Source organism: Lepidochelys olivacea (assembly GCF_965140295.1).
Source record: "Lepidochelys olivacea isolate rLepOli2 genome assembly, chromosome: 11".
Taxonomy (NCBI): Eukaryota; Metazoa; Chordata; order Testudines; family Cheloniidae; genus Lepidochelys; species Lepidochelys olivacea.
Genome location: NC_140421.1, coordinates 32,209,516 through 32,236,751, shown reverse-complemented (window position 1 = coordinate 32,236,751; position 27,236 = coordinate 32,209,516). Strand labels below are relative to the sequence as shown.

Sequence of the window (27,236 nt, the reverse complement as noted above, 5' to 3'; positions counted from 1 at the left end):
TCCCGCTGACATAGCTACTGCTCTATGTTGAGGGTGATTTAATCATGTTGACAGGAGAGCTCTTTCCTGTTGGCAAAGAGCAGTTATATGGGAGGCTTTACAGCAGAGCAGCTGCAGCAGTACAGCTGTAAGGTCTCTAGAGTAGACATAGCCTTATTCTCTGTGTATTTCAATCTGCAGACTGTAGTGCAAAATAAGTTCTGATTTGTTAAGTCCTTTATCACTACAAGACCAGCACAATTAAAAGGCTGGCTGAATTCTATTCTTACTTTTCCATCACCAACATAAATGTTTATGAAGTCATTTACGCACATAAAAATCAGTTGAGTACAATGAGCCTACACAAGTGCCTCTAAGAACCTAATTTGGCCTGAATAACCTTTATTAGTATGAATGATAACATGTAAAGGAAAAAATCCAGCTTTACTTTCAGATCCCAACTTGAGATTGCAGAACAGAGTTCAAAAAACTATGTTTACATGTAAACTTTCACATTTGATAAGAATCATTGAGACACCACAAACATGGAAACCCATGACTATATTTTTAGTTACATTTCAGATCAGAACCACACTGCCTATCAGAAATCAATGAGAAATCTGAAACAATCCTTGAACAACTTTCCTTATTGTGTCTATTTTCCTCTGAGCACACAAGCTGTTTTGTCATTGAATGATGCTTCACAAAAGATGTGTTACTAGTATTGATTTTAGTATTTTAACAAGAAAATAGAGCAGTAAAACTTTTAGTTTTGGAAATCTATGTTATGTAAGAATTACACTGACTTTAATACATAAAGAAAAGGTGTGTGTAATTTCATCCTTACACTATCCCTGCAAATAATTCCTTCATTACATCACCTTGTTTTTTTTAAATTCTATTTGCATGACAAGATTATACTTCCAGTTTTGAGCAGCATAAGACTTTTGTTCTGTAGATCTACTATTTTTGCCCCGACTTTTCACTCATGTGATCAGTTATCATTATAACAATATTCTCGCCTGCCAAAAAAGTAAAGAATGCACCCTCCTCTAAACTTGGTATTAACATGGCTCCATTAAGTGACAGGCAAAGTGGAGAGGGTGCTCACATCTACAAGGGGGTATCCATTCCGACATAAATAAACGTCTATAGTTACACCAAAACCCAAATTTATTCTGTTTTATAGAGCAGCTATTAGATGCTGAGATAATCACTAGTTCCTCTTCTGGGATCAGTTTTACTGTTTTGTATTTTAAAGACAAAATAATCTCTGCAGATATATTTCGAATAACAAGTTTCAAGTAGTATGTTTTCATTCCTTCAGAAGTGATTTTGCTTCCAATAAATGGATTTTACAAGATGCCAGCAACCCCTTTAGATTAATTTAATTTAAGATGGTTGCTGAATGGCTTCAAGATGTCAATGAATATTTTACATTCAATAAACATGATTTCTCCCAAAATATTGGATGCTTTTCTTTCATTATCTAAAAGTTTTTTAAGACCAGAAACAAATGTCAATGAAGTTTAAATGTGTAATGGGGTGTCAAATAAGAGGGACATTTTTTACCTTTGAATATGGTTTCTGAAACATTGGGCATCCAGCCATTCATGAGGCTGGCAACCAAGATGCAGACAACTTCTGTGACAGAGTGGGATATGTCTAGGTCAAACCACTGTGATCTCCATGTTGTATTGTAACCTCCATTTGGTATTATGGGCTAAACCCATGTTGAACCTTGCAGAAGGCAAGGTTTGTATGAGGTATTCCAAAAAGGCACCCTGCCCAGGAAAGGTGCTTGACATCTCCTTGAAGGATGATCTCAGAAGTCATCATCAAGACAATAATTGAGGGCATTGACTCAATTACCAGCCCATAACCATGAAACAATCTACACTCTACACACAAGCCTGACTGGGAGAAGGGGCTGGAGTTTCCTCGACCTGGAGACTATATTTAAGGAAAAGTGTTTCTCGGGGCAGAGGACAAATCCATTGCCACATGCAAGATGACTGGGCTGGAGAGACAGAAGGCAGGCAGGAAGAACTATGCCTAGCCACTAAATGCTAACAAGAATGCAGATTCAAAGAAGGGGGAGATCAGTGTTAGGAGCCAGGGTCAGGCGGTGGGTGGAGCTCAGGACTTTTATTACTTTGCAAAGATCTGTAACTCTCTAGTGCTTAAGAGTAAAGTGACTGTAGTTAAGAAATTCCTTTGCTAGGCCTTTGCTACATGAACACAAATGTACATGGCAATGCTTTTTCATTGTTCTTAAGATCCAAGGGTTTGGGTCTGTGGTCATCTATGCAAATTGGTGAGGATTTTTACCAAACCTTTCCCAGGAAGTGGGGTGCAAGGGTTGGGAGGATTTTGGGGGGGAAAGACGTTTCCAAACAACTCTTTCCCAGTAACCCGGTTAAACGTTTGGTGGTGGCAGCAAAAGTCCAAGGGCAAAGGGTAAAATAGTTTGCACCTTGGGGAAGTTTTAACCTAAGCTGGTAAAAGTAAGCTTAGGAGGTTTTCAAGCAGGTCCCCACATCTGTACCCTAGAGTTCAGTGTGGGGAAGGAACCTTGACATGTACATTGGTCAAACTGGACAGTCTCTACATAAAAGAATAAATGGACACAAATCAGATGTCAAGAATTATAACATTCAAAAGCCAGTTAGAGAACACTTCAATCTCTCTAGTCACTCGATTACAGACTTAAAAGTGGCAATACTTCAACAAAAAAACTTCAAAAACAGATTCCAACGAGAGACTGCTGAATTGGAATTCATTTGCAAACTGGATACAATTAACTTAGGCTTGAATAGAGACTGGGAGTGGATGGGTCATTACACAAAGTAAAACTATTTCCCCATGTTTATCCCACCCCCACTCCCCACTGTTCCTCAGATGTTCTTGTCAACTGCTGGAAATGGCCCACCTTGATTATCACTACAAAAGGTTCCTCCCCACCCCGCTCTCCTGCTGGTAATAGCTCACCTTACCTGATCACTTTCATTACAGTGTGTATGGTAACACCCATTGTTTCATGTTCTCTGTGTATATAAATCTCCCCACTGTATTTTCCAGTGAATGCATCCGATGAAGTGAACTGTAGCTCGCGAAAGCTTATGCTCAAATAAATTTGTTAGTCTCTAAGGTGCCACAAGTACTCCTTTTCTTTTTGTGAATACAGACTAACATGGCTGCTACTCTGAAACCAGTTTAGAACAGGGGTTCTAAAGTCCCGAACCCATTTTAATGGGGTTGCCATGGCTGGCTTAGGCTTGCTGGGCCCTGGGGCTAAAGCCAAAGCCCGAACCCTACTGTCTGGGACCAAAGCCCAAGCCCTGGGCTCAGGTTGTGTAATAATTCTTGTTGTCAGAAGGGGGTTGCGGTGCAATGAAGTTTGAGAACCCTTGGTTTAAAAAGTAGATTAAAGTGACAATATTAGACTTAACGATTAAAGTAAATTGGGCTCTCCTATTCACACTGTCTCATAACACAAGAACAAGGGTACTTTCAATTTCAGTGAATGGCAACATATTTTTTTTAAAAACCTTTTATTGGTTTTAAACGTAATGAATCATTAACCTTTGGAACTCAGTCACAAGCTGTCATTGAGGCCAGGAACATAGCAGGATTCAGTCAAAGAAATGTTGGATATTTTAAAAAGCACAGTGACGGAGCGATAAAAACCTTCATCCTTCAGGGCATGAACCAGCCTCTGTGGGGATTAAGACAAAATTTCCCATATTGGCATGTTATTCTGTAATTGAGAGAATTGGGGTTTTTAAACATTTTCCTCTGAAGTATCTATTACAGATACTGTCAGAGACCAGATATCTGACTAAATTGACAAAGGATCAGGTTTGACATGGCAATTTCTATGATTTAGGAAAGGTATTTTAAAATAAAGGTTCTCATTGCTTAAAAATTCTTCAGCTCTAATAAAAGGAACCATAAAGAGTCATCTCTCTCAACAAATATCAAAGGAAATTTTGTTTCATATGATTATGTGATAAAGGATTCCAGAATGTGATCTTGTGGAATCGAAACTGGTTTGTCTTTCAAGAATTTTTCAGATAAATTGAAAATAAAGGCAATGAAAGTCACTATGATAATGTTGACACTTTGCAGAAATGTGGATTCACATACAGTAGGTTTCTATTCAATGTAACAGAACAAAGGTGGGGACAGTGTGATTTTCACTCATTTCAAAAGAAATGATTGTTTATGTAATTGTTTATGTCTTCAAAGAGTTCCAATATGAATCTTGAAGATAAAAGTCTAATATCTGCTATTTTTAAACCTACCCTTCCAATTCATCATCAAATCTTTAAGAGAGAAGGATATTTCAAACGTTTACTGTAATGGCATACATCACAAAATAACAGGATGGTCATAAAATGTTAAAGGGTTAGGTAGTGAAATAGAAGTATTAACTTTTCTCAGCAAAGACTGCTCTACTATTTTGAAGATGGTTCGTTTGTTTAAATGCAGCATGACTTAGCCTCTTTCCCAGAACTACATTAAATACATAGCATTAAAGGGGTGCTGATTTATTAGAGGTACAAGCCTGAAAAAGGAATATTAAACCATCAACGTTAGCTCTCTAGTAAGAAATTAAAAATAAAACAAAGCAAAAGAAAATCTCTTGGCATTTTTCAAATACTGTGGGTTATCCCTAGTACCCTATACAAGATCCTCCCCAAGAAAATAATCTCAAAATCAAAGACCCTGACTGTGGCTAAGTGCATAATGCCTACTATATTATCAGTACCATTACATTTTAAAATTAGTTTGTTTGTTCAGTACTTCAGTAATCTTGTTTCTCTTACTTCTGGTATCCCAAGCCGTAACTCTGAAGACTATCTCTGAAAAGGCCATCTTAGGATCCTATGAATATTCTGGATATATATATCTATAGATATAGATATATATAGGTTTGGACCTATGTCTTGTAAGGCTACAGGTTATTCGGAAATACAGTAGATGATATTTGATCTTTGTTCTTTTTTTTTTTTTTAAAAAAAGGTAGCCTGATAAAATCTTTAAGGTATTTTGACATGCTATTTTATCACTTTATTTTGTCTCATACTGTAGTTTGTTAAAAATGTATAAACTTCAAATAAAAACACAAAACAGAAAGCCACTATTCAAAGAATAATTTCCATCTGGATAGTGGTATTAGTACAGAAGCTGCATACAATATGAAACAAGGACCCCTCCTTCCTATTTTACTGCAGTAGCTAGATTCTTGGTTTGGAAGGACCTCACCATCTTGGTGCCATGTCTGAAGCAACACTTTTTTTCTGTGCTATTATCCAACTGTCTACTTTATTGAAGATTGGTTTTGTGAAAGGCATTTCCATGAGGATTGCTAAGAAAGCCAATGAAAATACAGGATTAACTACTGTGGGGAAAATTCATGTTAATTTTGCCAAATGCAGCAGTGTATATCTCCCCTCCTCACACCTAGCATGAGGTCATAATTTGTTATTTGATTATTAAATATTTATATTGCAATAGCACCTCAAGGATTGGGGCCTTGTTTGAGTGCTGGACAAACAAAGTTGCTGTTCACTGCCATGAAGAGCTTATGATTCTAAGATAAGGGGCATAAAGATGGGAAAGCGAAGGATACAGTTCTATACACACACACACACACACACAAATTATAAACAGAGAAAATATGCCCATTTGCTCTTCAATTGAGGTATCATTAATTTATTGATTTCTTATAAGTGTCACATCAGAGGTGGATCTTGAGATGAGAGCTGGAAGGGAAGATAATTTAGTGATCTTAGAGATAAGTAGAGGGAGGTCTTCCCATTCCTAAAAAGAACTGCAGAAGACAGCACGAAGAGGAGTGTGTGTGCAAATGCACATGTAGCTGACAGAAGGGCAGACAAGGCTGGAATCATTGGTGGAAAAGACAAGGAAGTGGGGAAATATGATATAAAAAGCAATGCAAGACAAGTGGTAGAGCACAATCTGAAGGATCTTGAAGGAACTAGAACTTAATGTGGTGAATCAGGATAGGCCAGTGGAGGAATTCAATGGAACAGGTGATGTCAGAGCAATGGATGAAGAGGATGGTCTCAGTAGCTGTGTTCTGAATAATTTGGAGGGGCCAATATGAGTCTCAAGGAGGTTGGAGAGGAAGCAGGTACAGTAATCATGACAAGAGATAAGAGCTCCGATGAGAGTTTTGGCTGGCAGCACAGAAAGAAAGATTTTAGAAATACTACAGAGGAAAAAAGGCAAGTTCTGGACATAGCGTAGATGTGCAGGACAAATTGAAGGTGACCCCTAGTTTACGGTTTTAGGATACAGGGACAAAGTTGATGTGTGTTCAACTGCAACAGAAAATGGAGGGATGAGTGGGGTTCTGGAGGAAAGATTAAGCGTCATGTTAACATTGATGGCAAATAGAGGTGCATTAGGATGGAGAGAAACAGAAATGTCAGTAATCAGTGTAGAAATGATAGGTGAATCATAACCGTGTGAGATCACCGAGACAGGGGAACCAGAGATAGAGCCCTGAGAAGCAGAAGTCAGGAAAGAGTTTTAAGAATGAGGTATCTAGTAAGAGTCTACAATTGTGGACGAGTACTCTAAGTCTGGATAAATGCTGTTTAGCAAGGAATATAGCAGAACTACAGGAGAGAACAAGTTCGTAGTTGAGAAAGTCCACATGGTCAAAAGATTTTCTTTCAGAGGCATTCACTGGCACAGGAGCATTGATAAGAACTAAATCTTTAAAGTGAGCCAAAGTTTGGGCCTGGAGACTGAGGTGGCAGAGACGAGGAGGGAGTGCTAGAATATTTTAATTTCCTTTAAAAAAAAAATCAAAATTCTATGTGCCAGCTAAAGGTAATGAAACTTCTCCCAAACCCTGGTAAAGGACTAATCAGGTATGTTAAAGTGGTGGTACTCAGGATGAAAAACAGATTAGTTATGAAAGCAACTGCTATTACAATGTGCTTCAAATGACAACTCTAAAACACAGGCACAGTGTATTTGTGCCTAAACCTATGAAGCAAAAAAGAAACACATTGAGTTTTACTGGCATGTAGATCTAAATAAAATATCAAATGCCTCAATAATTGTGCAAGCAAACATAAAAGAAAATTCACATTACAAACTGTACTCCCTAATTTTCCTCTATGAGCAGGAAGTGTTTAATATCTTTCAAATTATAGATTAAAAACAATTAAAATTTCCCACTAACTGCTGACAAATTCACAGGATTGGTTAGCCAATCAACACAATTACTTGACAGAAGAACATTTTTAGGTCAGAAACAACTGGGTTATTATGACATTGCAATCAATTCACTATAGCAACTATTATGACCATGTTATAAGTAGAATTGACATGAAGTACTATTACATCTAACCATTTCAACATGAATGTTGCACAGAATATAGGATAATATATGGATGTTGAAATGTCTCCCTCCTACAGCTCTTTCAACATTGTCTGGATGACTGATTATGAGAGATCAATATTATTAACAGCCTTGAGTAATAAGTTTGCATGGATAGAACGCTACATTTAAATGATTGTACATTAGCCTCTAACTTACCCACTTTAATCTTTAATTTTAATTTCTTTTTGTCACAGAACAATACAAGGGGTGCCATCTATATAATATCAATGGACTGAACTAAATCAATTTCAATTGACAACAATAATCTTCACTATCTGAGGAGACACAGAGGAAGAATGAAGAGCTTGTGCAGTGATACACAGGCATTACTATGATGGGGTTCAGAATCAACACTTGGCATCAGTCCCACATTCCTCACCTAGAAAACACTGACAGTTGTGATAAAAACTGGAAGATCCATAAGGCTTTGAAAGGAGTTCTGGGTGTTGATAGGAATGCACAATAAAATGCATTGTTCCCTCTCTAGCTTTTTGTGTTACCATAAATCATGAGAACCAAAGTCCACAACAGCTTTTTATACATGATTGCTGATCTAATATTCTATTTATGAGTATCTGCAAAGCAACATACTTCATGTTATATCTCTGTTATAAATTCTGTACAGTTGTACTGGTGCATAAAGAGTTTTTATTTTAGTTCACATCTTATCATGTGCTGATGTCTTTCTCTGTTGTAAATTACTAACTTCAGAGGAAAAAAGAAAAAATGATTTAAGGTGGCGTTCTCATTTATCTTTAACTTCGGTTTTTTTTTCAGGTCTCTGTTTGTAAAGCATCCTGTGCTGACAAATCTTCAAAATAAAGCTTAATAGTAAAAATATAAGAAAGCAAAATCTACCATAGTGCTATTATTGCTTCAATTTAAAAGTAAACAATATTAAATAAGATTTTTACATCAATTTACATTATAAGTAAATGATACAATTTGTTGTAATATATATTTTTTCCATTATTACTCAGGCTCAGCAATTGCTCTAGATCAGTGGTCCCCAAACTTTTTCAGTCATGCCCCTCTTGAGCGCTGTGTCCAGGAGCCAGGGCTGCGGCTGGGAGCGGGGCCATTGCTGTGTCCAGGAGCCAGGAACGGGGCTGGGGCCACTGCAAGGAGTGCAGTCGTGGTTGGGGCTGTGGCCAGTAGCATAGCTAAGGGGGGAGCGGGGCAGTGGCCGTTCCCCCACTGAGCACAAGTGGCGCCTTGTCAATGTCTTGGCACCTTTTAAATTTTCCCCTATTGAGGGAACAGGGGGAGCAATGAAAAAAAAAAAAAAGGCGCCAGCGGCGGGACCTTCACTCGCTCCGGGTCTTCAGCGGCACCTTGGTGGCGGGAGCTTCCAGTGCCGCCAAAGACACCCAGAGTGAGTGAGGGCCCACCGCCGGAGCGCCGGGTGAGTAAAAGAGCTGCAGTGGGTGGCGTCTTTTTTTTGGATCGCTCCCCTTGTTCCCTCCACCTGGCTACGCGGCTGGCTGTGGCCAGGAGCAGAACTGCAGCTGGGAGCAGGGCCGGGAACTGCTGGTCGATGCTGGAGCTGTGCCTGCGGTGAAGGTGGGGCCAGGGCAAGAGCAGAACTGGGGACAGAGTGGGGTTGGGTGGAGCTCCCTCCAGCCCCCCGTGGGGGCTGGGGCTGGCCTGCGCCCTGCCGCCCCTCCCCCAGAATATTTCTCCCCCCCTCCCTCAAGGCGTGTACCCCACAGTTTGGGGACCACTGCTCTCCATGATCCCTATTTAACAAACACTATCAGCCGCACAGTATAGAAGGATGCGGGCAGCATCCTCCTGAGTCCTCAGCTTCAGTGAGATTTTAAATTGGGCATAATATTAGGGGAATCCCATGCAGCAGAAGCACTGTATTCCTAGGATCCTGCACAAGGCATGGAAGTAAGGATCACTTAGAGTCTCTCTGATGGTCCAGCTATTACAGCTGTGGATAAACCATTTTGATAAGTGCAACCCTCACTCCGGGGACACGGAGGAAGAGAAAAAGTCAGAAAAAGGGAAAGAAATATACAAATGGAAGGAGATTTGAGGGATGAGAAAAATAGAAAAAGACAGAAGAAAAACTAGGGCAGAACTGCTTAAAGAGAAGTCATGGAGACAAACAATGACTGAGAAGAAATTTGCTACATGAGAAAACTGAGGAGGCAAAGAGATGACTAAGATGTGCGTGTGTGTGTGGAACACAGAGGAGGAGATGAGGACAGGACAAAGAATGAAACCTATTAAGTGACATCTCCTTTTTCAGCTATGAAGAGATACTGGAACATTAGATAAACAAACAAAATGGGATAAAATATTAACAACAGAAAATATGAAAGGGAATAATAGAAGAAAAAGTTAAATTTTTGATTACTTTAAAATCTTTCAGATATTCCACAGGACAAAACTTAAACCTTCCTCCAAGTAAAACTTCTGGGAAATTCAGCTTTTCACTTATCTCATCTTCTTCATCCTCACCTTAAACTGGGGGAGATATATATGAATGTTCATATAAAACCATATCCAACTTCTTGCCAGACCACAGAAGTCACTAAAAGTTGGATTCTGATGTACTGAGTGGAACAAGGTTAGAAACATATTTGCTATCCCTTAAAAAGTGTTCTAAGAATGCCCATAAGCACTTCCATGTTCCATAAAAATAATTGAAAAAACAAAATAGGCTGTAGCGAGTATCAGCTTTGTTTTTTGGTTTGTTTTTAATATAATATGCCTTCCACAAGTCACCTAGGCAGACAAACTGATTACCAGGACTACAGTTTAAACTAATTACAGTGGTGTAAATACTAAAATCTTAAATCTAATCTAGAAAAGGAAAAAAGAGGGAAAGGACCACAATCTTAATTCAGAGTTGAGAGGGACACATCTTGTGAGAAGTACTGTGAGAAAAAGTCAAGCCCATTTTCCTCATTTTATGCCCTGCTTATTAGCACCCAACCTGAGAAAGGGCATAAAAAAAAAAGGGAAGTCCGAGGGTCTTATAATTAAGTATAAACCAAAGGAAGGGAAAAGGTTACTTTGTTCACTTCATAAGAAATTATATTCTGTGATGTCTCAATGCCTGGTTTAACTTTCTTTAGTAAACCCAGGAGGCAAAGGTCTTGCAATAATTTCACACAATATTTTTTCCTATCTTCAGCATAGGGAAAAAACAGAACAAACAACATATGTTCTTTAGGTATATTTTCTGAAATGATCTTGTGGCAGGTAACTGTTTTTGAAATCATTGTCTAACTTTGTCCCATTGGTAAATTGCTTCCTGAAAACCTATCACAGTAAGGAAAAACAAACCAAAGTCAATTTACCTTTAAATTACGTAATAAAATCTTGATTTCACACTTCTGGCATTACAACTGTCACCATGGTGATTTTAATGTCTCACACACACAAGACTGAATTTATTGCAAGGAAGATTAGAAAAACATGGAAGCATATTCAATTATTACTATTTTATAGACAAAAACTGGTTGGTTACCTATCTACCGTAACTGTTGTTCTTCAAGGTGTGTTGCTTGTCCATTTGAAGTAGGTGTGTGCGCACCAAGTGCACTATCGTCAGAAGGTTTTTCCCCTACTGGTACCCATCAGGTCGGCTGTGGAGCCCCCTGGAGTGACGCCTTCATGGCTGTGTATAAAGGTCCCTGCCGACCTACCGCCTCTTCAGTTCCTTCTTGCTGGATACTCTGACAGAGGGGAGACGGGTGGGTCTTGGAACGGAAATGAGCAACACATCTCGAAGAACAACAGTTATGGAAGGTAGGTAACCATTTTTTCTTCTTCAAGTGATGACTCATGTCAATTCCAAGTAGGTGACTCCCAAGCAGTCCCCAGAGGAGGGGTCGAAGTTCACCAAGTTCCAGATTGCAGCTCTGCTCTACCAAATGAGGCATCAATCAATCCTGAAGCACTTGCATGAGAGGAAAGTGATCAGGAACAGCCAGCATGGATTCACCAAGGGAAGGTCATGCCTGACTAATCTAATCGCCTTTTATGATGAGATTACTGGTTCTGTGGATGAAGGGAAAGCAGTGGATGTATTGTTTCTTGACTTTAGCAAAGCTTTTGACACGGTCTCCCATAGTATTCTTGTCAGCAAGTTAAGGAAGTATGGGCTGGATGAATGCACTATAAGGTGGGTAGAAAGCTGGCTAGATTGTCGGGCTCAACAGGTAGTGATCAATGGCTCCATGTCTAGTTGGCAGCCGGTATCAAGTGGAGTGCCCCAAGGGTCGGTCCTGGGGCCGGTTTTATTCAATATCTTCATAAATGATCTGGAGGATGGTGTGGATTGCACTCTCAGCAAATTTGCGGATGATACTAAACTGGGAGGAGTGGTAGATACGCTGGAGGGGAGGGATAGGATACAGAAGGACCTAGACCAATTGGAAGATTGGGCCAAAAGGAATCTGATGAGGTTCAATAAGGATAAGTGCAGGGTCCTGCACTTAGAACGGAAGAACCCAATGCACAGCTACAGACTAGGGACCGAATGGCTAGGCAGCAGTTCTGCGGAAAAGGACCTAGGGGTGACAGTGGACGAGAAGCTGGATATGAGTCAGCAGTGTGCCCTTGTTGCCAAGAAGGCCAATGGCATTTTGGGATGTATAAGTAGGGGCATAGCGAGCAGATCGAGGGACGTGATCGTTCCCCTCTATTCGACATTGGTGAGGCCTCATCTGGAGTACTGTGTCCAGTTTTGGGCCCCACACTTCAAGAAGGATGTGGATAAATTGGAGAGAGTCCAGCGAAGGGCAACAAAAATGACTAGGGGACTGGAACACATGAGTTATGAGGAGAGGCTGAGGGAGCTGGGATTGTTTAGCCTGCAGAAGAGAAGAATGACGGGGGATTTGATAGCTGCTTTCAACTACCTGAAAGGGGGTTCCAAAGAGGATGGCTCTAGACTGTTCTCAATGGTAGCAGATGACAGAACGAGGAGTAATGGTCTCAATTTGCAGTGGGGGAGGTTTAGATTGGATATTAGGAAAAACTTTTTCACTAAGAGGGTGGTGAAACACTGGAATGCGTTACCTAGGGAGGTGGTAGAATCTCCTTCCTTAGAGGTTTTTAAGGTCAGGCTTGACAAAGCCCTGGCTGGGATGATTTAACTGGGAATTGGTCCTGCTTTGAGCAGGGGGTTGGACTAGATGACCTTCTGGGGTCCCTTCCAACCCTGATATTCTATGATTCTATCACCTCTAGCCTGCTGTGTGATGGCGTACCACGATGTAAAGGTGTGAACAGATGATCACGTCGACACCCTGCACTAGGTATCCTGAACAGGGACCTGCACTAGGACTGCTACAGATGAACCTTGCGCTCTTGTGGAGTGCACCGTCAATGCTGGGGCTGGTATCTTTGCTAGGTCACAGCACGTCCTGATACAGGGTGTGATCTAAGATGAGATTTGTGGATATGAGATTGGCAGGCCCTTCATTCTTTCAGCAATGGTGATGAAGAGTTGTGTCAACTTCCTAAACAGCTTTGTCCGCTCAATGTAAAAAGCCAGGGCCTGTCTAACATCTAGGGAATGGAGCACGTGTTCCCTGTCATTAGTATGAGGCTTTGGGAACAACACTGGTAGGAAGATGTGCTGATTTACATGAAATTGTGAGACTACTTTTAGGGAGAAAGGCTGGGTGTGGCTGCAACTGCAACGTATCCTTATAAAAACACTGTATAAGGGGGCTCAGACATTAAAGCTTTGAGCTCACACACTTCTGGCTGAAGTTATAGCCACGAGAAATGCCACTTTCCAAGAGAGGTAAAGCAGAGACCAAGTTGCTAGAGGGTTCAAAAGGAGGGCCCCCCATCAGCCTTGAGAGGACCAGGTTAAGGTCCCATGGAGGGACCGGTAGCTGCACCTAGGGGTACAGCCTGTCTAGCCCTTTAAGGAAGTGTCCAACCATGGGGTTAGTAAATAGTGACTGCCCCGCTGCACCCGGGTGGAAAGAGAAATAGCAGCCAGGTGCATCTTGATTGACGAGACTGCTAGGCTTGCCTCCTGGGTTTACTAAAGAAAGTTAAACCAGGGAGCAGTACCGTGGCGAAGGTAATCGGCACTGCATCATAGTAGGCTTGCCCCATGCCGAACTGATGCCGGCGCACAGGCCAGTGGAGCGGGGGACTGTCATGGCAATCAGTTCCTGGCTGCCTCGAACATGTCCACTGTTGAGGGAGCATCCAAGTCCTCCTCCAAATCTTGCTGCACCAGGGAGTCCACTGGAGCCGGACTCAACGGACCTGCCCGAAAGGCCAGAGTCGATAGCACCTGTCTAGGCGTCCCAACGCAGGACGCACCCCACTGGTGCCCGTATGCTCTGCTGCTCTAGTAGGGGAGCGCACCCTGTCAGCCCTCTTTTTCTTGTGTGGCACTGACCACTAGGGAATCACTTGCTAACGGAAGAGAGAACTGCTCCAATGACCATCACAGGTGGTAAGAAGGAACTGAAGAGGCGGCGGGTCAGCAAGGACCTATATAGATGGCCATGAAGGCACCACTCCAGGGGGCTCCACAGCCGACCCGCCAGGTACTGCTAGGGGAAAATCCTTCTGATGATTGTGCACGCAGTGCGCGCACACCTACATGGAATTGACATAAGCAATCACTCAAAGAAGAATTAGGCATATTTAATCAAAGTCTAGGCACTTTTACTGTAAATATGTTGAAATAATTTTATGGTTCAAGATGGGCACTGTAAGTTACTTTTAGCCAAATGAATTACTATCTCACCAATTACGTATCATCAAATGTGAAATACAACCACACCAAATGTCAAGATGTTGGGAGGAAAGGTAGGCTGAGTTCAAAGGATCTATGGTGGCCATAATGACAAATCAGCCCGAGGAGAATGAGGCAGTTACGCATTGTATTTTTTTTTAATAAATATCATATGCCCCTCAGCGTACCTGTGCGCTATTATCATGCCTGAATGCAGTATTAAAATGAAGGAGCCTGTAAGGGAGAAACCAACTGGAAATGAAACAATAACAAAGATAAGGGGCTATGATAAGGTGTACCAAGAGTCCTCTGGGAAACAATGAGGAAACCAATAATTGTGGGGGGGAATACCCTGTGCCTAGCTCCAGGTAGTTTGGTGTGTTGTATTTTTCCCACACCAAAACCCCAGGAACAAACGGTATACTAAAACTGGTCTTAACATACTGGTCTTAAGAAGAAGGAGAAACAGAGACAAGCAGGACAAACTGTTTATTCCACCCCAGAGATGGAGGTAACTGCACTTGATGGAACATACCAAAGTTTACAAGGAAAGTTTAAGGGTTAGGTGACAGGAATAGGTGTTCAGATCCTTTATTGGTTTTACCTCTTTGTGTGCTACATACCTTTGGGTAAAGGAATAAATAATGCCCTGTTTTGAAGAGCTCTTTGTCTCACTACACATTTATATTGTCACAGGCTCCTGAGGGGAAACTCATATAGGTACCAAACTCCACTGGGCCTGTTGTGTTAACATGGCTGAAAAACAGACGGACTGCAGCCTAGAGATTCAGTTTGAGTGATTGGACCTGGAGTTCCACCCAGACTGATGTGCAGGAAGCCAGGCCAGTTACCCAACAGGGTGCACTTGAGAGAGACTAAAAACTCTGAAGTGCAGTTTATCCCCTAACCATGATGTAGCCTGAATAAATAATCAAATTTCTAAATCTAAATTTCTGAATCCTAAAACTGGATTCTTTCTACAGCAGAAACTGGAAAAGGGTGGGTCTACTTTCACATTCTATAGGAAGTAAAGGAATCCCTGATCTACAGAAGTGGTTCTTAAAAAAAAAAAAAAAAATGCAGCAAGGCAGTTATTAAACTGGCACCAATGTCTAACTGAAACTATAATTGGAATTTTATTTCACCAACAACTGTGCTTAAGATATAAACCTGTAATTAGAGGCAGCATGAACTAGTGCAAAGGGCACTGGACTGTGAGTCAGGAGATTTGGGTTCTGACCCTGGCTTTGACACTGTCCTCAGGCAAATAGATCTCTTGTGCACATTTCTTTTCTCATTCTGTCTTGTCTGTTTAGATTGTGAACTCTTCAGGGTAGGGACTGCCTCTTCAGTGATAAATTATTGAGTTTGATGGAGGAATTACTTATTGAAATTGTATTGGCTGTGTCATAAATATAAAGAGAAGGGTAGCATAAAATCTCTCCTTGGCAGCTGTACTAAATTGCTTTACCTGTAAGGGGTTAAGAAGCTCAGATAACCTAGTTGGCACCTGACCAGAAGGACCAATGAGGAAAGAAGATACTTTCAAACCTGGGAGGAGGGAAGGGAGAAAATTTGTTCGTGGCTCTCTTTGTCGTTCCCTCTCCAGACAGAGCGGGAGATCAAACAGGTACAACATCTCCTGCAAATATACCTGGAATAATAGATCTAAAACCACAGAAATTGTAAGCAGGCAAGAAAATGCGTTAAGTTATCTTTTGTTTTGGCTTGTGAATTTTCCTATGCTACAGAGGTAGCTTTATTCCTATTTTTGTAACTGTGAAGATGAGCCAGAGGGGAATCCTCTGTTTTAAATCTTTTTATTTACCCTGTAAAGTTACCTTCCATCCTGATTTTGCAGGTGTGATTCTTTTACTTTTTCTTTGTAAAGTTCTTCTTTTAAGAGTCTGATTGATTTTCAGTGTCCTAAAGACAAAAGGTATGTTCTGTGCTCACATTGCAAACCAACTGGTTGGTATATTATTCTCAAGCCTCCCCAGGAAAGGGGGTGAAGGGGTTTGGGGGGATATTTTGGGGGTATAGGGATTCCAAGTGACCCTTCCCTGAAATTTTGTGTAAAAACACTTGGTGGTGGCAGCAATACTTTCCAAGGACAAGGAAAGGAATTTGTGCCTTAGGGAAGTTTTAACCTAAGCTGGTAAAATAGGGGGTCTTTCATGCGGGTCCTCACAGCTGTACCCCAGAGTTCAGAATGGGGGGGGAACCCTAAAAGGCTGTTTTATGCAGGAAGTCAGATTCGATCATTATAATCTATAATCTTCTGATTTTAAAATCTATGTATATTTCCACCCACTTTCACTGTCTAAGATTGATAAGAAGCAGAATACAACACACCACAGGACTAACTTTCTTTGTTTTAGGAAGGGAAGCTCCCATATGCACTGAAGAAAGTGAATAGAAAAAAAAAAAGATTATTTTGACAATTTTGCCTTTGCCTAAACAGGGAGGAGCTGCAAAAAGAAAAACAAACACTCTTCAAACTTAGACATCATGGTATAATTGTCACAGACATTATCAGCTATGAAGAGTAAATCTCTACAGTACATAATGGAATAATTGCAGACGAGACCCAATATACAAAAAAAGCTTCTCTTATAGTTTCACTTTTCTCTCAAGAAAATTCAAAGGCACAAGAAACTACCATACGGACAAAATTATAAATATTCTAATTGGAATACACTTTACAAAAACAAAAGGTAACACACTGTAAACAAAAGTATAGAATAAAAACACTACTTTGCACAAGATACTTTCAACAGATACATAGTATTTGTGCTATCAAGGTTAATATTCAGTTTACTTTAGAACAGGTAGTAAATTATGAGAGAATGCTAGGAAAATAAATTGCTTTTTTAAAACATGAGATGAAAAGTTTACATAGAAAAAGATTGTACCTGCTGATCTCCAAGGAAATGACTTCTCAGTAGAGCTACAGAAAAAGGAAAAAGAAAGTTATATTTATTTCCTTTATCACTAAAGTTAAAAAGGGAGCTATTTTGGATTTATAAACTAAACATTTTTTCTTAATATGAAACTATCCAAAAACCAGCAAAGACTAAAAAAAAAAAACCTCAGATGCTTCTCAAGTAAATGTTACTAATGTAGTGCTTTTTATTCTGCACAATTTAACATTCAGAATAATTTTTAGCTATACTCTATTGTATTAATCAAAGGAAATTCCTCTAGGTATTTCACAACACGAAGTGGCATTAAACCTATCTGCAACAGGATTCATAAGTGCATGACTTGTGATATACACTGCATACCTGAGGTGTGACATCTTCAATATAATGCTGTAAAACATTTTGCAAGATTCTGTATGAAGGACACTATATTGAAATAAATTACAACTAACAAAGGCTGATGACAATTTTAGTGGATATATTCTATGTAACATTTTCCAAAGCAGTTTTTTTGATGTCTAGCACATGATCATGAAAAGTAAAACACTAGTTATATAACTGAATATGCATATTTTTGAAGGTTAAGACAGACAAAACAATTTTAGATGCTAAAGGATCTACACGACCTGTGCAATAAAGTCTCACCAGATAAGTATGTTATCAGTATTGTACATTCTTTCACATTGTGAATTTATTTATGATCATTTAAACTCTTCTCCCTGCCACATTAACATTTTCAGATGTTAATATATATTTGAATACTACCGCATTTGCAGGTGGATGAGAAATTCAGACTGGCATATATGTGTATTTCATTAGAAGAATTTATGCAAAATAAAAGTATTTCCACACACTAGATACAATTGACAATCTTTTAAAAACAGTCAATGCAAATGATAGATTTAGTAGAGTATTGCAAAATATTCCAAAATACCCTTATGCTTGAAGACAAAAAGGACTCTCCCTAACATCAGTTTTCCATAATATTCTAGAAAACCAGGAAAATGGAAAGCTGCTCAGAATATTTCTGTTACATCATGTTACTTTCTAAATTGGCCCTCTTTTTTCCTTTACATCTCATCATCTCTGCCACATTACATAACAAAAATCTCAGCAACTCAGTTTGAATTGAGAAAGCTAGCTGATTATCATATTTCAAAGTAAGCGTGTATACAGGACCTTTCTGGGTTCTTCTGTGAAGAAATACTGCCATTCATGCTCAACTGTGCCAACTTGTGTTTTGTGACACAAATGGGAACTATAATTAGAACCAAGTTTAACCAAAACCAGGATTCAAATCTGGAACTCAAGAAGATGAAAAGCTACTCTATCTATAGCTAGTATCTGCTTTTTTTTAACTACTAGTCCATCAATCCACAGCAAGTAATTTCTTGTACTTCTTGGAGGTATAGAAGCCAATGTTGTGTTAACCCTTACTTTTATTATTTTACAAAATGCCAAAAAAATTTATTAGACTGAAATTTAGCATGTAAGATTACAGCTAAGGAGTGATCTGGGAAGGAAGATTGCCAGGTATTCTTTTCAGTCATTTGATGGTACAATAATAGAAGTTTAGGTTAAAATGTTTACTCAAGCTGCTCACTTGCCTTACATCTTTATTTACACTGTACCATATTTTCTATAAAGGCTGTGAAGAAAGAAGTAGTCTAACATAGCCTGTTGAAGGTCTGGGTATCTGAGATCTTGTAGACATTTCATGTTGCCTGAAAGGCAGCATTATGCCAGAATTAAATTGGGATAAAAAGGTTGGGTATACCTGAATTTAGATATGACAATCAGTCATCTTACACCACCACTGCTACATGAGCTTAACTGTCAGAAAGGGTGAATGTACTGCTCTTTTCACAAACACTCCTTCCCCTGCTTGCAATTCCCATCTCTACCCCAGTTCCAACTCATTTGTTTAAAGCCCCCTTACTCTAACAACATGTAAAGTACACTGCTATCTCGCTTCAAAAATAATTACCCTGAATAGTTTTTCCACAGCCAAGGAACTGAGTCCTTTAACTTTAAATAAAAATTAAGGGTATTTCAATTCTGAATATGACCTATGGGTTTATGCACAAGTTCAGAGTGTTTCTTCATGTAGACTTTGTGCCTAGACACAAAAATGTACAAGTCAGCAAAGTAAACTGTCGTCAGCCCTGCTGGCTTTTAGCCTGCAAACTAAACTTTACAGCTGTATTTGAGTGCAAACATTAAAAATGATTTTCATAAGAACAAACATGAAAATCCACATTAAAATTGTGATTGAGTTTAGTCTAATACACATGTGCAGGGTGAACAGATCTGTATTATCCAGGACTGAATGCTGAAATCTAACCTTTCTTCATGCATTTGCTCTTTACTGTACACACTCACGTGGATTTATTGAGTTCTGTATCATTCATTGTCCTCAGCCTACACTCCAACACTTGCCTTCATCAAAACTCTAAGAAATATAAAGAAGTTATTCAGAATGACAGACATTGTAGCTATCAGTGTCATAATCCTAATATCTCCCTAAACATCAGAATACATCCCACCTATCAGGATCTCTAATTTTCCTACTGGAGATTAAGGCAGCTTCAGCCCTATTTATTGGGATTGCACTGATCATATTGTGGTGATGGGTGAGGGTGAAAAAAGCTTAATACGGAAAGCTGGACCCTTGTATACACAAGTTCATGAAAGTGATTCCCCCCGCTCCCCTCGATGAGTCCCTGGATAGCTGGGTTCTCTGCATTTGCAGGATTTGGGAGAATTTAAGGGCTTGTCTGCACATAAAAGACTGCAGTGGCACTGCTGAACCACTACAGCACTACAGTGAAGACGCTACCTCTGCTGACGGGGGGCGTTTGCACATTGGCATAGGTTCTCTACCTGCCCGAGAGGCAGTAGCTGTGTCAACGGGAGAAGTCTTAAAAAGAATCCTTAAAAAGAGATTTTATACTTAAACATAATCTGTTGCTTATGGAGCAATATGAAAAAACAGGTATCACACACTGGTCATTTGTCACACGTTTTGATGGCTTGTCTCCAAAGCTTTAAGGTAGAGAGGTATGTTTGCTCATGTTGATACATGAGACAGGAAGAAACATATTACTTACTCTACAGTAACTGGTTCTTCGAGATGTTGTAGTCATTGTGGATCCCACTAGAGATATACATACACCTCATGAGTCCGAGTCACTTTCTTTTTTGGCTAGCAGTGTCCACTGTGCTTCCATAGGAGGAAATAAAGGTCAGGGAAACCATGACCCTCCCTCAATTACCTTACAGTTCAAACCCTGTGTTGCTGAGGACTCAGAAAAGTGGAGACAGAGGGCAGGTCATGGGATCTACACTGACTAAACACCTTGAAGAACCACAATTATTGTAGAGTAAGTAACCATTCATTCTTCAATTATGTGTCAGTGTAGATTCCACTATATGGCAAACAGCAGCAAGAGAAGAGCTGGAGCAGGACTAGGATCAGGGCTGGAGGAAGAGCAAGACTGGAGCAGTCTAAGGCTTGAGGAGTCCATTGCCACCATCAGGCAGGAATGAGTTCCAAGCCCCAGAGAGACACTGACCTGCTTTCCTTCTGTGAGGCTTATATACCTGGTCTGGGAATTTCAAGACCAGTTCTTGGCCTGTGGATTGACTGGAGCCTAGCACAGGGGTGACTTATCACCTTGAGGGAGGGCAGGTATGGAGATGGCTTTTGATGCACTTGGAAATATAGGGCAAGAGACTTTTTTATTCCTTGGTTAGGCTTTTATCATTAGGACATGGCTTTGCTATGTCAGATACTCAATATTCACATGGACTTGGGTTTGTTGCTTATAGAGGGTTACTGTCAGTCAGAATTTGTTATGTGACTATTAAGAATGAATATATCACTTCATCTATCCTTTAATTTTCATGTTAAACATCACATCTACAAGAATACATTTTAAATAATATAGTGCTTTTTATGCTTTCAAATTCTTGCTGTAGAGCATCTCCCAATAGAATGTCATATATTCAGCTCTAGAACCTGTAATATACATCAAAATGTTTGCAAAACATGAAAAGTTTTGGCTAAGTGCCAAAACATGAAAAGTACAATATAATGGGGTCTTACATTTCTTCAGTTTTTTATTAAAACGTTACCCATGTTTTTCACTTCAATATTTTTCAACTGATTCATAGATATTTAGGTCAGAAGGGACCATTATGATCATCTAGTCTGACCTCCTGCACAACGCAGGCCACAGAATTTCACCCACCACTCCTACAAAAAAACCTGACACCTATATCTGTGCTATTGAAGTCCTCAAATCGTAGTTTAAAGACTTCAAGGAGCAGAGAATCCTCCAGCAAGTGACCCGTGCCCCATGCTACAGAGGAAGGTGAAAAACCTCCAGGGCCTCTTCCAATCTGCCCTGGAGGAAAATTCCTTCCCGACCCCAAATATGGCGATCAGCTAAACCCTGAGCATATGGGTTTAAGATTCTTAAAGATTATTCATTAAGATTATGAGCATAAGATTCATCAGCCAGATACTACAGAAAATTCTTTCCTGGGTAACTCGGATCTTACCCCATCTAATAGCCCATCACAGGCCATTGGGCCTATTTACCATGAATATTTAATTACCAAAACCATGTTATGCCATCATACCATCTCCTCCATAAACTTATCAAGTTTAATCTTAAAGCCAGATAGATCTTTTGCCCCCACTGATTCCCTTGGAAGGCTATTCCAAAACTTCACTCCTCTGATGGTTAAAAACCTTAGTCTAATTTCTAGTCTAAATTTCCTAGTGGCCAGTTTATATCCATTTGTTCTTGTGTCCACATTGCTACTGAGCTTAAATAATTCCTCTCCCTCTCCGGTATTTATCCCTCTGATATATTTATAGAGAGCAATCATATCTCCCCTCAACCTTCTTTTAGTTAGGCTAAACAAGCCCTGAGTCTCCTTTCATAAGACAAGTTTTCCATTCCTCGGATCATCCTAGTAGCCCTTCTCTGTACCTGTTCCAGTTTGAATTCATCCTTCTTAAACATGGGAGATCAGAACTGCACACAGTATTCCAGGTGAGGTCTCACCACTGCCTTGTGTAACGGTACTAAAACCTCCTTATCCCTACTGGAAATACCTCTCCTGATGCATCCCAAGACCGCATTAGCTTTTTTCACAGCCATATCACATTGGCAACGCATAGTCATCCTATGATCAACCAATACTCCAAGGTCCTTTTCCTCCTCCGTTACTGCTAATTGATGCGTCCCTAGCTTATAACTAAAATTCTTGTTATTAATCCCTAAATGCATGACCTTACACTTCTCACTATTAAATTTCATCCTATTACTATTACTCCAGTTTACAAGGTCATCCAGATCCTCCTGTAGGATATCCCTGTCCTTCTCTAAATTGGCAATACCTCCCAGCTTTGTAACATCTGCAAACTTTATTAGCACACTCCCACTTTTTGTGCCAAGGTCAGTAATAAAAAGATTAAATAAGATTGGTCCCAAAACCGATCCTTGAGGAACTCCACCGGTAACCTCCCTCCAGCCTGACAGCTCACTTTTCAAGATGGACCCGTTGTAGTCTCCCCTTTAACCAATTCCTTATCCACCTTTCAATTTTCCTATTGATACCTATCTTATCCAATTTAACTAATAATTCCCCATGTGGCATGGTATCAAATGCCTTACTAAAATCTAGGTAAATTAGATCCACTGTGTTTCCTTTGTCTAAAAAATCTGTTACTTTCTCAAAGAAGGAGATCAGGTTGGTTTGGCACAATCTACCTTTTGTAAAACCATGTTGTATTTTGTCCCATTTACCATTGACTTCAATGTCCTTAACTACCTTCTCCTTCAAAATTTTTTCCAAGACCTTGCATATTACAGATGTCAAACTAACAGGCCTATAATTACCCAGATCACGTTTTTTCCCTTTCTTAAAAATAGGAACTATGTTAGCAATTCTCCAATCATACGGTACAACCCCTGAGTTTACAGACTCATTAAAAATTCTTGCTAATGGGGTTGTAATTTCTTGTGCCAATTCCTTTAATATTCTTTGATGAAGATTATCTGGGCCCCCCGATTTAGTCCCATTAAGCTGTTTGAGTTTCACAGTGCCCTTTTTATTCTTTAGTATTTTGGACAGGAAAGTCTGATGCAGGGAGTGTCTTCATGGTTATGGTGTTAGTAGAGTGCCTAGGATTATGGGGCTGGGAACTGACCAAGTCCTCTAGGTGCTACTGCAGGATAAATGTTAAATAAGCAAATAAATAAATAAATGAACTATTTCTGAAATCAGCATTTTAAATATTTCCAAAGATGAATTAAGAATCCTTAAATGGCACTTTAGTAAAGCCTTATCTCACCACAATTATCATGGAATGCATTGTCCTTTTTACAGGGGAGTATGTTACATATGTAAATCTGATGCATATAAAGAGAAAAACAGAATCCTACAATATACTCTTGGTGTGTTTGCTGTGGGGATTGAATTTAGGATCTCAGGATCTGAAAGTATGAGCACTTATTGGTGGAACCAAAGGACCAGATCCATTGAACCTGGATACAACAGTTTTACCAGTATGTTGCATCTTCATTTAGCTAAAATTTGCAAAATAATAGCCATGGGGAAAACTGTGAAGCAATTAAATGTACATTACAAATATGCCTACAGATCATTGGCTGGAGAAAGACATAAAATTTTCCCATACGAGAAATTCATTTGCATCCTGAAATTCTTTCTGAACACTTAAAAAAAAAAAAAAAAAGCAAATTATTTCAGTAGTGTTTTTCATAAGTGCCATAATTTAGAAAACAGAAAATTGCTGTTTCTCTCCATTAGTCTTGTCATTTTCCATTTGGCATTAACATATTTAGTGTTTGGAAACTTGCTTGTCTTTGTTTAGTTTACTTACTTAGTTACTGCTGTAGGCCCTGTCCTCCATCTGACTCCCCTCCACTCTGTTACCCTCACTTTTTGTAATTTAGCATTGTAAGGCACTGTGGGGCAGAAATTTTTGTGCATTTCCACTTGTTTCTGTAAAGTCCTTAGTCTCCTTTTAGGTACAAAAAAATAATAATTTGTTTATGCAGCAACATTGATGAAGTCAGCACAACTGGAAAGGAGTGATAGTTTATTGAGTAATACTACTTTGCAGTAAAGCACAATTTATTTTTGTGTCTATATAAACAGTTGCTATTTGGGTTTGCTTTTAATATTTAAGAAAAGAAGAATTATATTTCAAACATATTTGGAATCCAAAAGACATATTCCCCTGTAAACAGAGCTAAAATACAGATTTGGAAGCTACCATAAACTATGTGACTATGTCCCTGAATTTGCAGCATCTGATTCCTGATTTAAAATTTGCAGCCCACACATCACCATGGCCTGAGATTAGAAAATATGGACCTGGTTCTTGTCTATAGTAAGGCCCCCTTTACACAGCTCTAGCAGTGTAGAGGGGTCTAAAGTATGTGTAAATGTAATACCAAACAGATCAAGTAGTTTATTTGTTTTAAATACAAACGAATTTGTGAAGACCTACATTATATGCTGTAACAACACTGAGCACCCTGTGTTTCGCAACCTAGACATATTTTCCATGCAGATTTAGCACATACATTTTAATATGTTTTTTATTTTAGTTTTTCATGGAAATCCTATTATTTGTAACATATTCCATAAATATATAATTTTAAACAAACACCATTAGAGAAAGTTAGGCTTACTTATAACTAGCGTTCAGAGCTCATCTTTTGAATGCTGTATTCAAAAAATCACCTACATCTACATGAAAATGTCCAGTAAATATGTAGAATAGATTGTTTTGTTTTTTTAAAAATCAAGATAATATCCTCTACCAATACATGTTAAACAAAATGACAAATTATACAGTTCCAATATATTCAAAATGTAAGAGTCTAAATTAGATCAAGAGGTGCCAAATTTTATTTTTGGCAGCCCTGAACTTCATGGCAACAGGTTAACAGTGAGGTGCTCCCAGAATCTGCATTAGGACCAGTGTTTTAAATATTTTTATTAATGATCTGAAAAAGAGGCGAACAAAAGGTGAGGTGAAAAAATATGCTGATGAGATTATTTAGATTAAGAACTTCAGAGGGACCTAAGAAAGCTAGATGAGTGGGCAGCATAATGGCAGATGAAATTCAGTGTCAACAATCACAGGGTGATGCACAATGGAAGGAATAATATGAACTACTCATACAACAGACTAGATCCTAAATTTACAGTAACCACTCAGAAAACAGACATGGGCATCATTCTGCAGTGGTTATTATGATTCACTATTTGTATTCCTAACAGTGTTTGAAGACCTCAATCAAAATCCAGGTTCCGCTGTGTTAAGCACTGTACAAACATATAAGAAGAGACAGGCCAAAGAAAAATTCTGCTCAATTTGTAGATTATATATTAGGTTGTAGAAAGAATGGAACAAGAAAAGAACACTGAAGACTTTACAATGCCATTACATAAACCAATGGTACACACTCTCTGTCAGGGTTCCCTCCCCACTCTGAACTCTGGGGTACAGATGTGGGGACCCACATGAAAGACCCCCTAAGCTTATTTCTACCAGTTTAGGTTAAAAACTTCCCCAAATCCTTTCCTTGTCCTTGGACGGTATTGCTGCCACCACCAAGTGATTTAGACAAAAATTCAAGAAAAGGGTCACCTGGAGTCCCTGTTTCCCCAAAATATTCCCCTAACCCCCCTCACCTGGGGAGCCTTGGGAATAATACACCAACCAATTGGTTACAATGTGAGCACAGACCAAACCCCATGGTTTTTAGAACACTGAAAATCAATCAGTTTCTTAAAAGAAGAATTTTATTATAAAGAAAACAGTAAAAGAATCACACCTGTAAAATCAGAATGGAAGGTAACTTTACAGGGTAAATAAAAAGATTTGAAACACAGAGGATTCCCCTCTGACTCTGCTTCCCAGTTACAAAACAGGAATGAAATTACCTCTTAGCATAGTGAAAATTCACAAGCTAAAAAAAGATAATCTAATGTATTTCATTGCCCTTACTTACAATTTCTGTAATTTTAGATGAGTCATTTCAGGTATGTTTTCAGGAGATGTTTTACCCGCCTGGTCTCTCTCTCCATCCAGAGAGGGAACAAACAAAGAGAGCAGCAACAAAACTTCCCCCCACCCCCCTCCTCCAATTTGAAAGTATCTTCTTTCCTTATTGGTCCTTTTGGTCAGATGCCAACCAGGTTATTTGAGCTTCTTAACCCCTTACAGGTAAAGATTCAATATAGCTGCTCAGGAGGGATTTTATGCTACCCGTAGCTGTATGTTTATGACACTCTCCCATAGAATATGGGTTCAATATTGGTCACCCTATTTATTAAAAATTTATCTGAGGTGGAAGGGGTCCAGAGATGGGAGACAAAAATAAGAGACTTCCACATGAAAAGACATTGAAGAGTGAGAACTGTTTGTCTTAGCGATGCAATATAGAAAAGTGACAAAGGCACACACACAAAGCAATTAATGGTATAGGAAAAGGTAAATTGGATGCTATCTATTCTTAATACACAAAGAGGATGTCAAGGTTCCTCCCCCACTCTGAACTCTAGGGTACAGATGTGGGGACCTGCATGAAAACCTCCTAAGCTTACTTTTACTAGCTTAGGTTAAAACTTCCCCAAGGTACAAATTAATTTTATCCTTGGTCCTTGGAATATCCACTGCCACCACCAAACTCTAACTGGGTTTACTGGGAAACGTAGTTTGGACACGTCTTTCCCCCCAAAATCCTCCCAACCCTTGCATCCCACTTCCCGGGAAAGGTTTGGTAAAAATCCTCACCAATTTGCATAGGTTACCACAGACCCAAACCCTTGGATCTGAGAACAATGAAAAAGCATTCAGTTTTCTTACAAGAAGACTTTTAATAGAAATAGAAGTAAATAGAGGTAAAGGAATCACCTCTGTAAAATCAGGGTATTAGATACCTTACAGGGTAATTAGATTCAAAACATAGAGAATCCCTCTAGGCAAAACCTTAAGTTACAAAAAAGACACACAGACAGAAATAGTCATTCTATTCAGCACAGTTCTTTTCTCAGCCATTTAAAGAAATCATAATCTAACACATACCTAGCTAGATTACTTACTAAAAGTTCTAAG

The 27,236-nt window shown here is 39.3% G+C and overlaps 1 protein-coding gene across 12 annotated transcripts in view; it reads right to left on the bottom strand.

Annotated features, from left to right (window-relative positions):
* The window catches only part of PKP4 (plakophilin 4), a 241,943-nt gene that overhangs the window by 91,315 nt on the left and 123,392 nt on the right, over window positions 1–27,236 (bottom strand). For 7 of the 12 annotated variants that reach the window (XM_084642560.1, XM_084642567.1, XM_084642566.1 and 4 more), the window contains one exon: window positions 17,057–17,091. The exons of 1 other annotated variant lie outside the window; for it this stretch is intronic. In XM_084642560.1, coding sequence (XP_084498686.1) covers window positions 17,057–17,091 — 35 coding nt within the window. Of the gene's footprint in view, window positions 1–15,982; window positions 16,005–17,056; window positions 17,094–19,447; window positions 19,518–27,236 lie in introns of those variants that run through there. 4 more of the 12 variants (XM_084642570.1, XM_084642562.1, XM_084642561.1 and 1 more) reach the window with 3 other exon arrangements.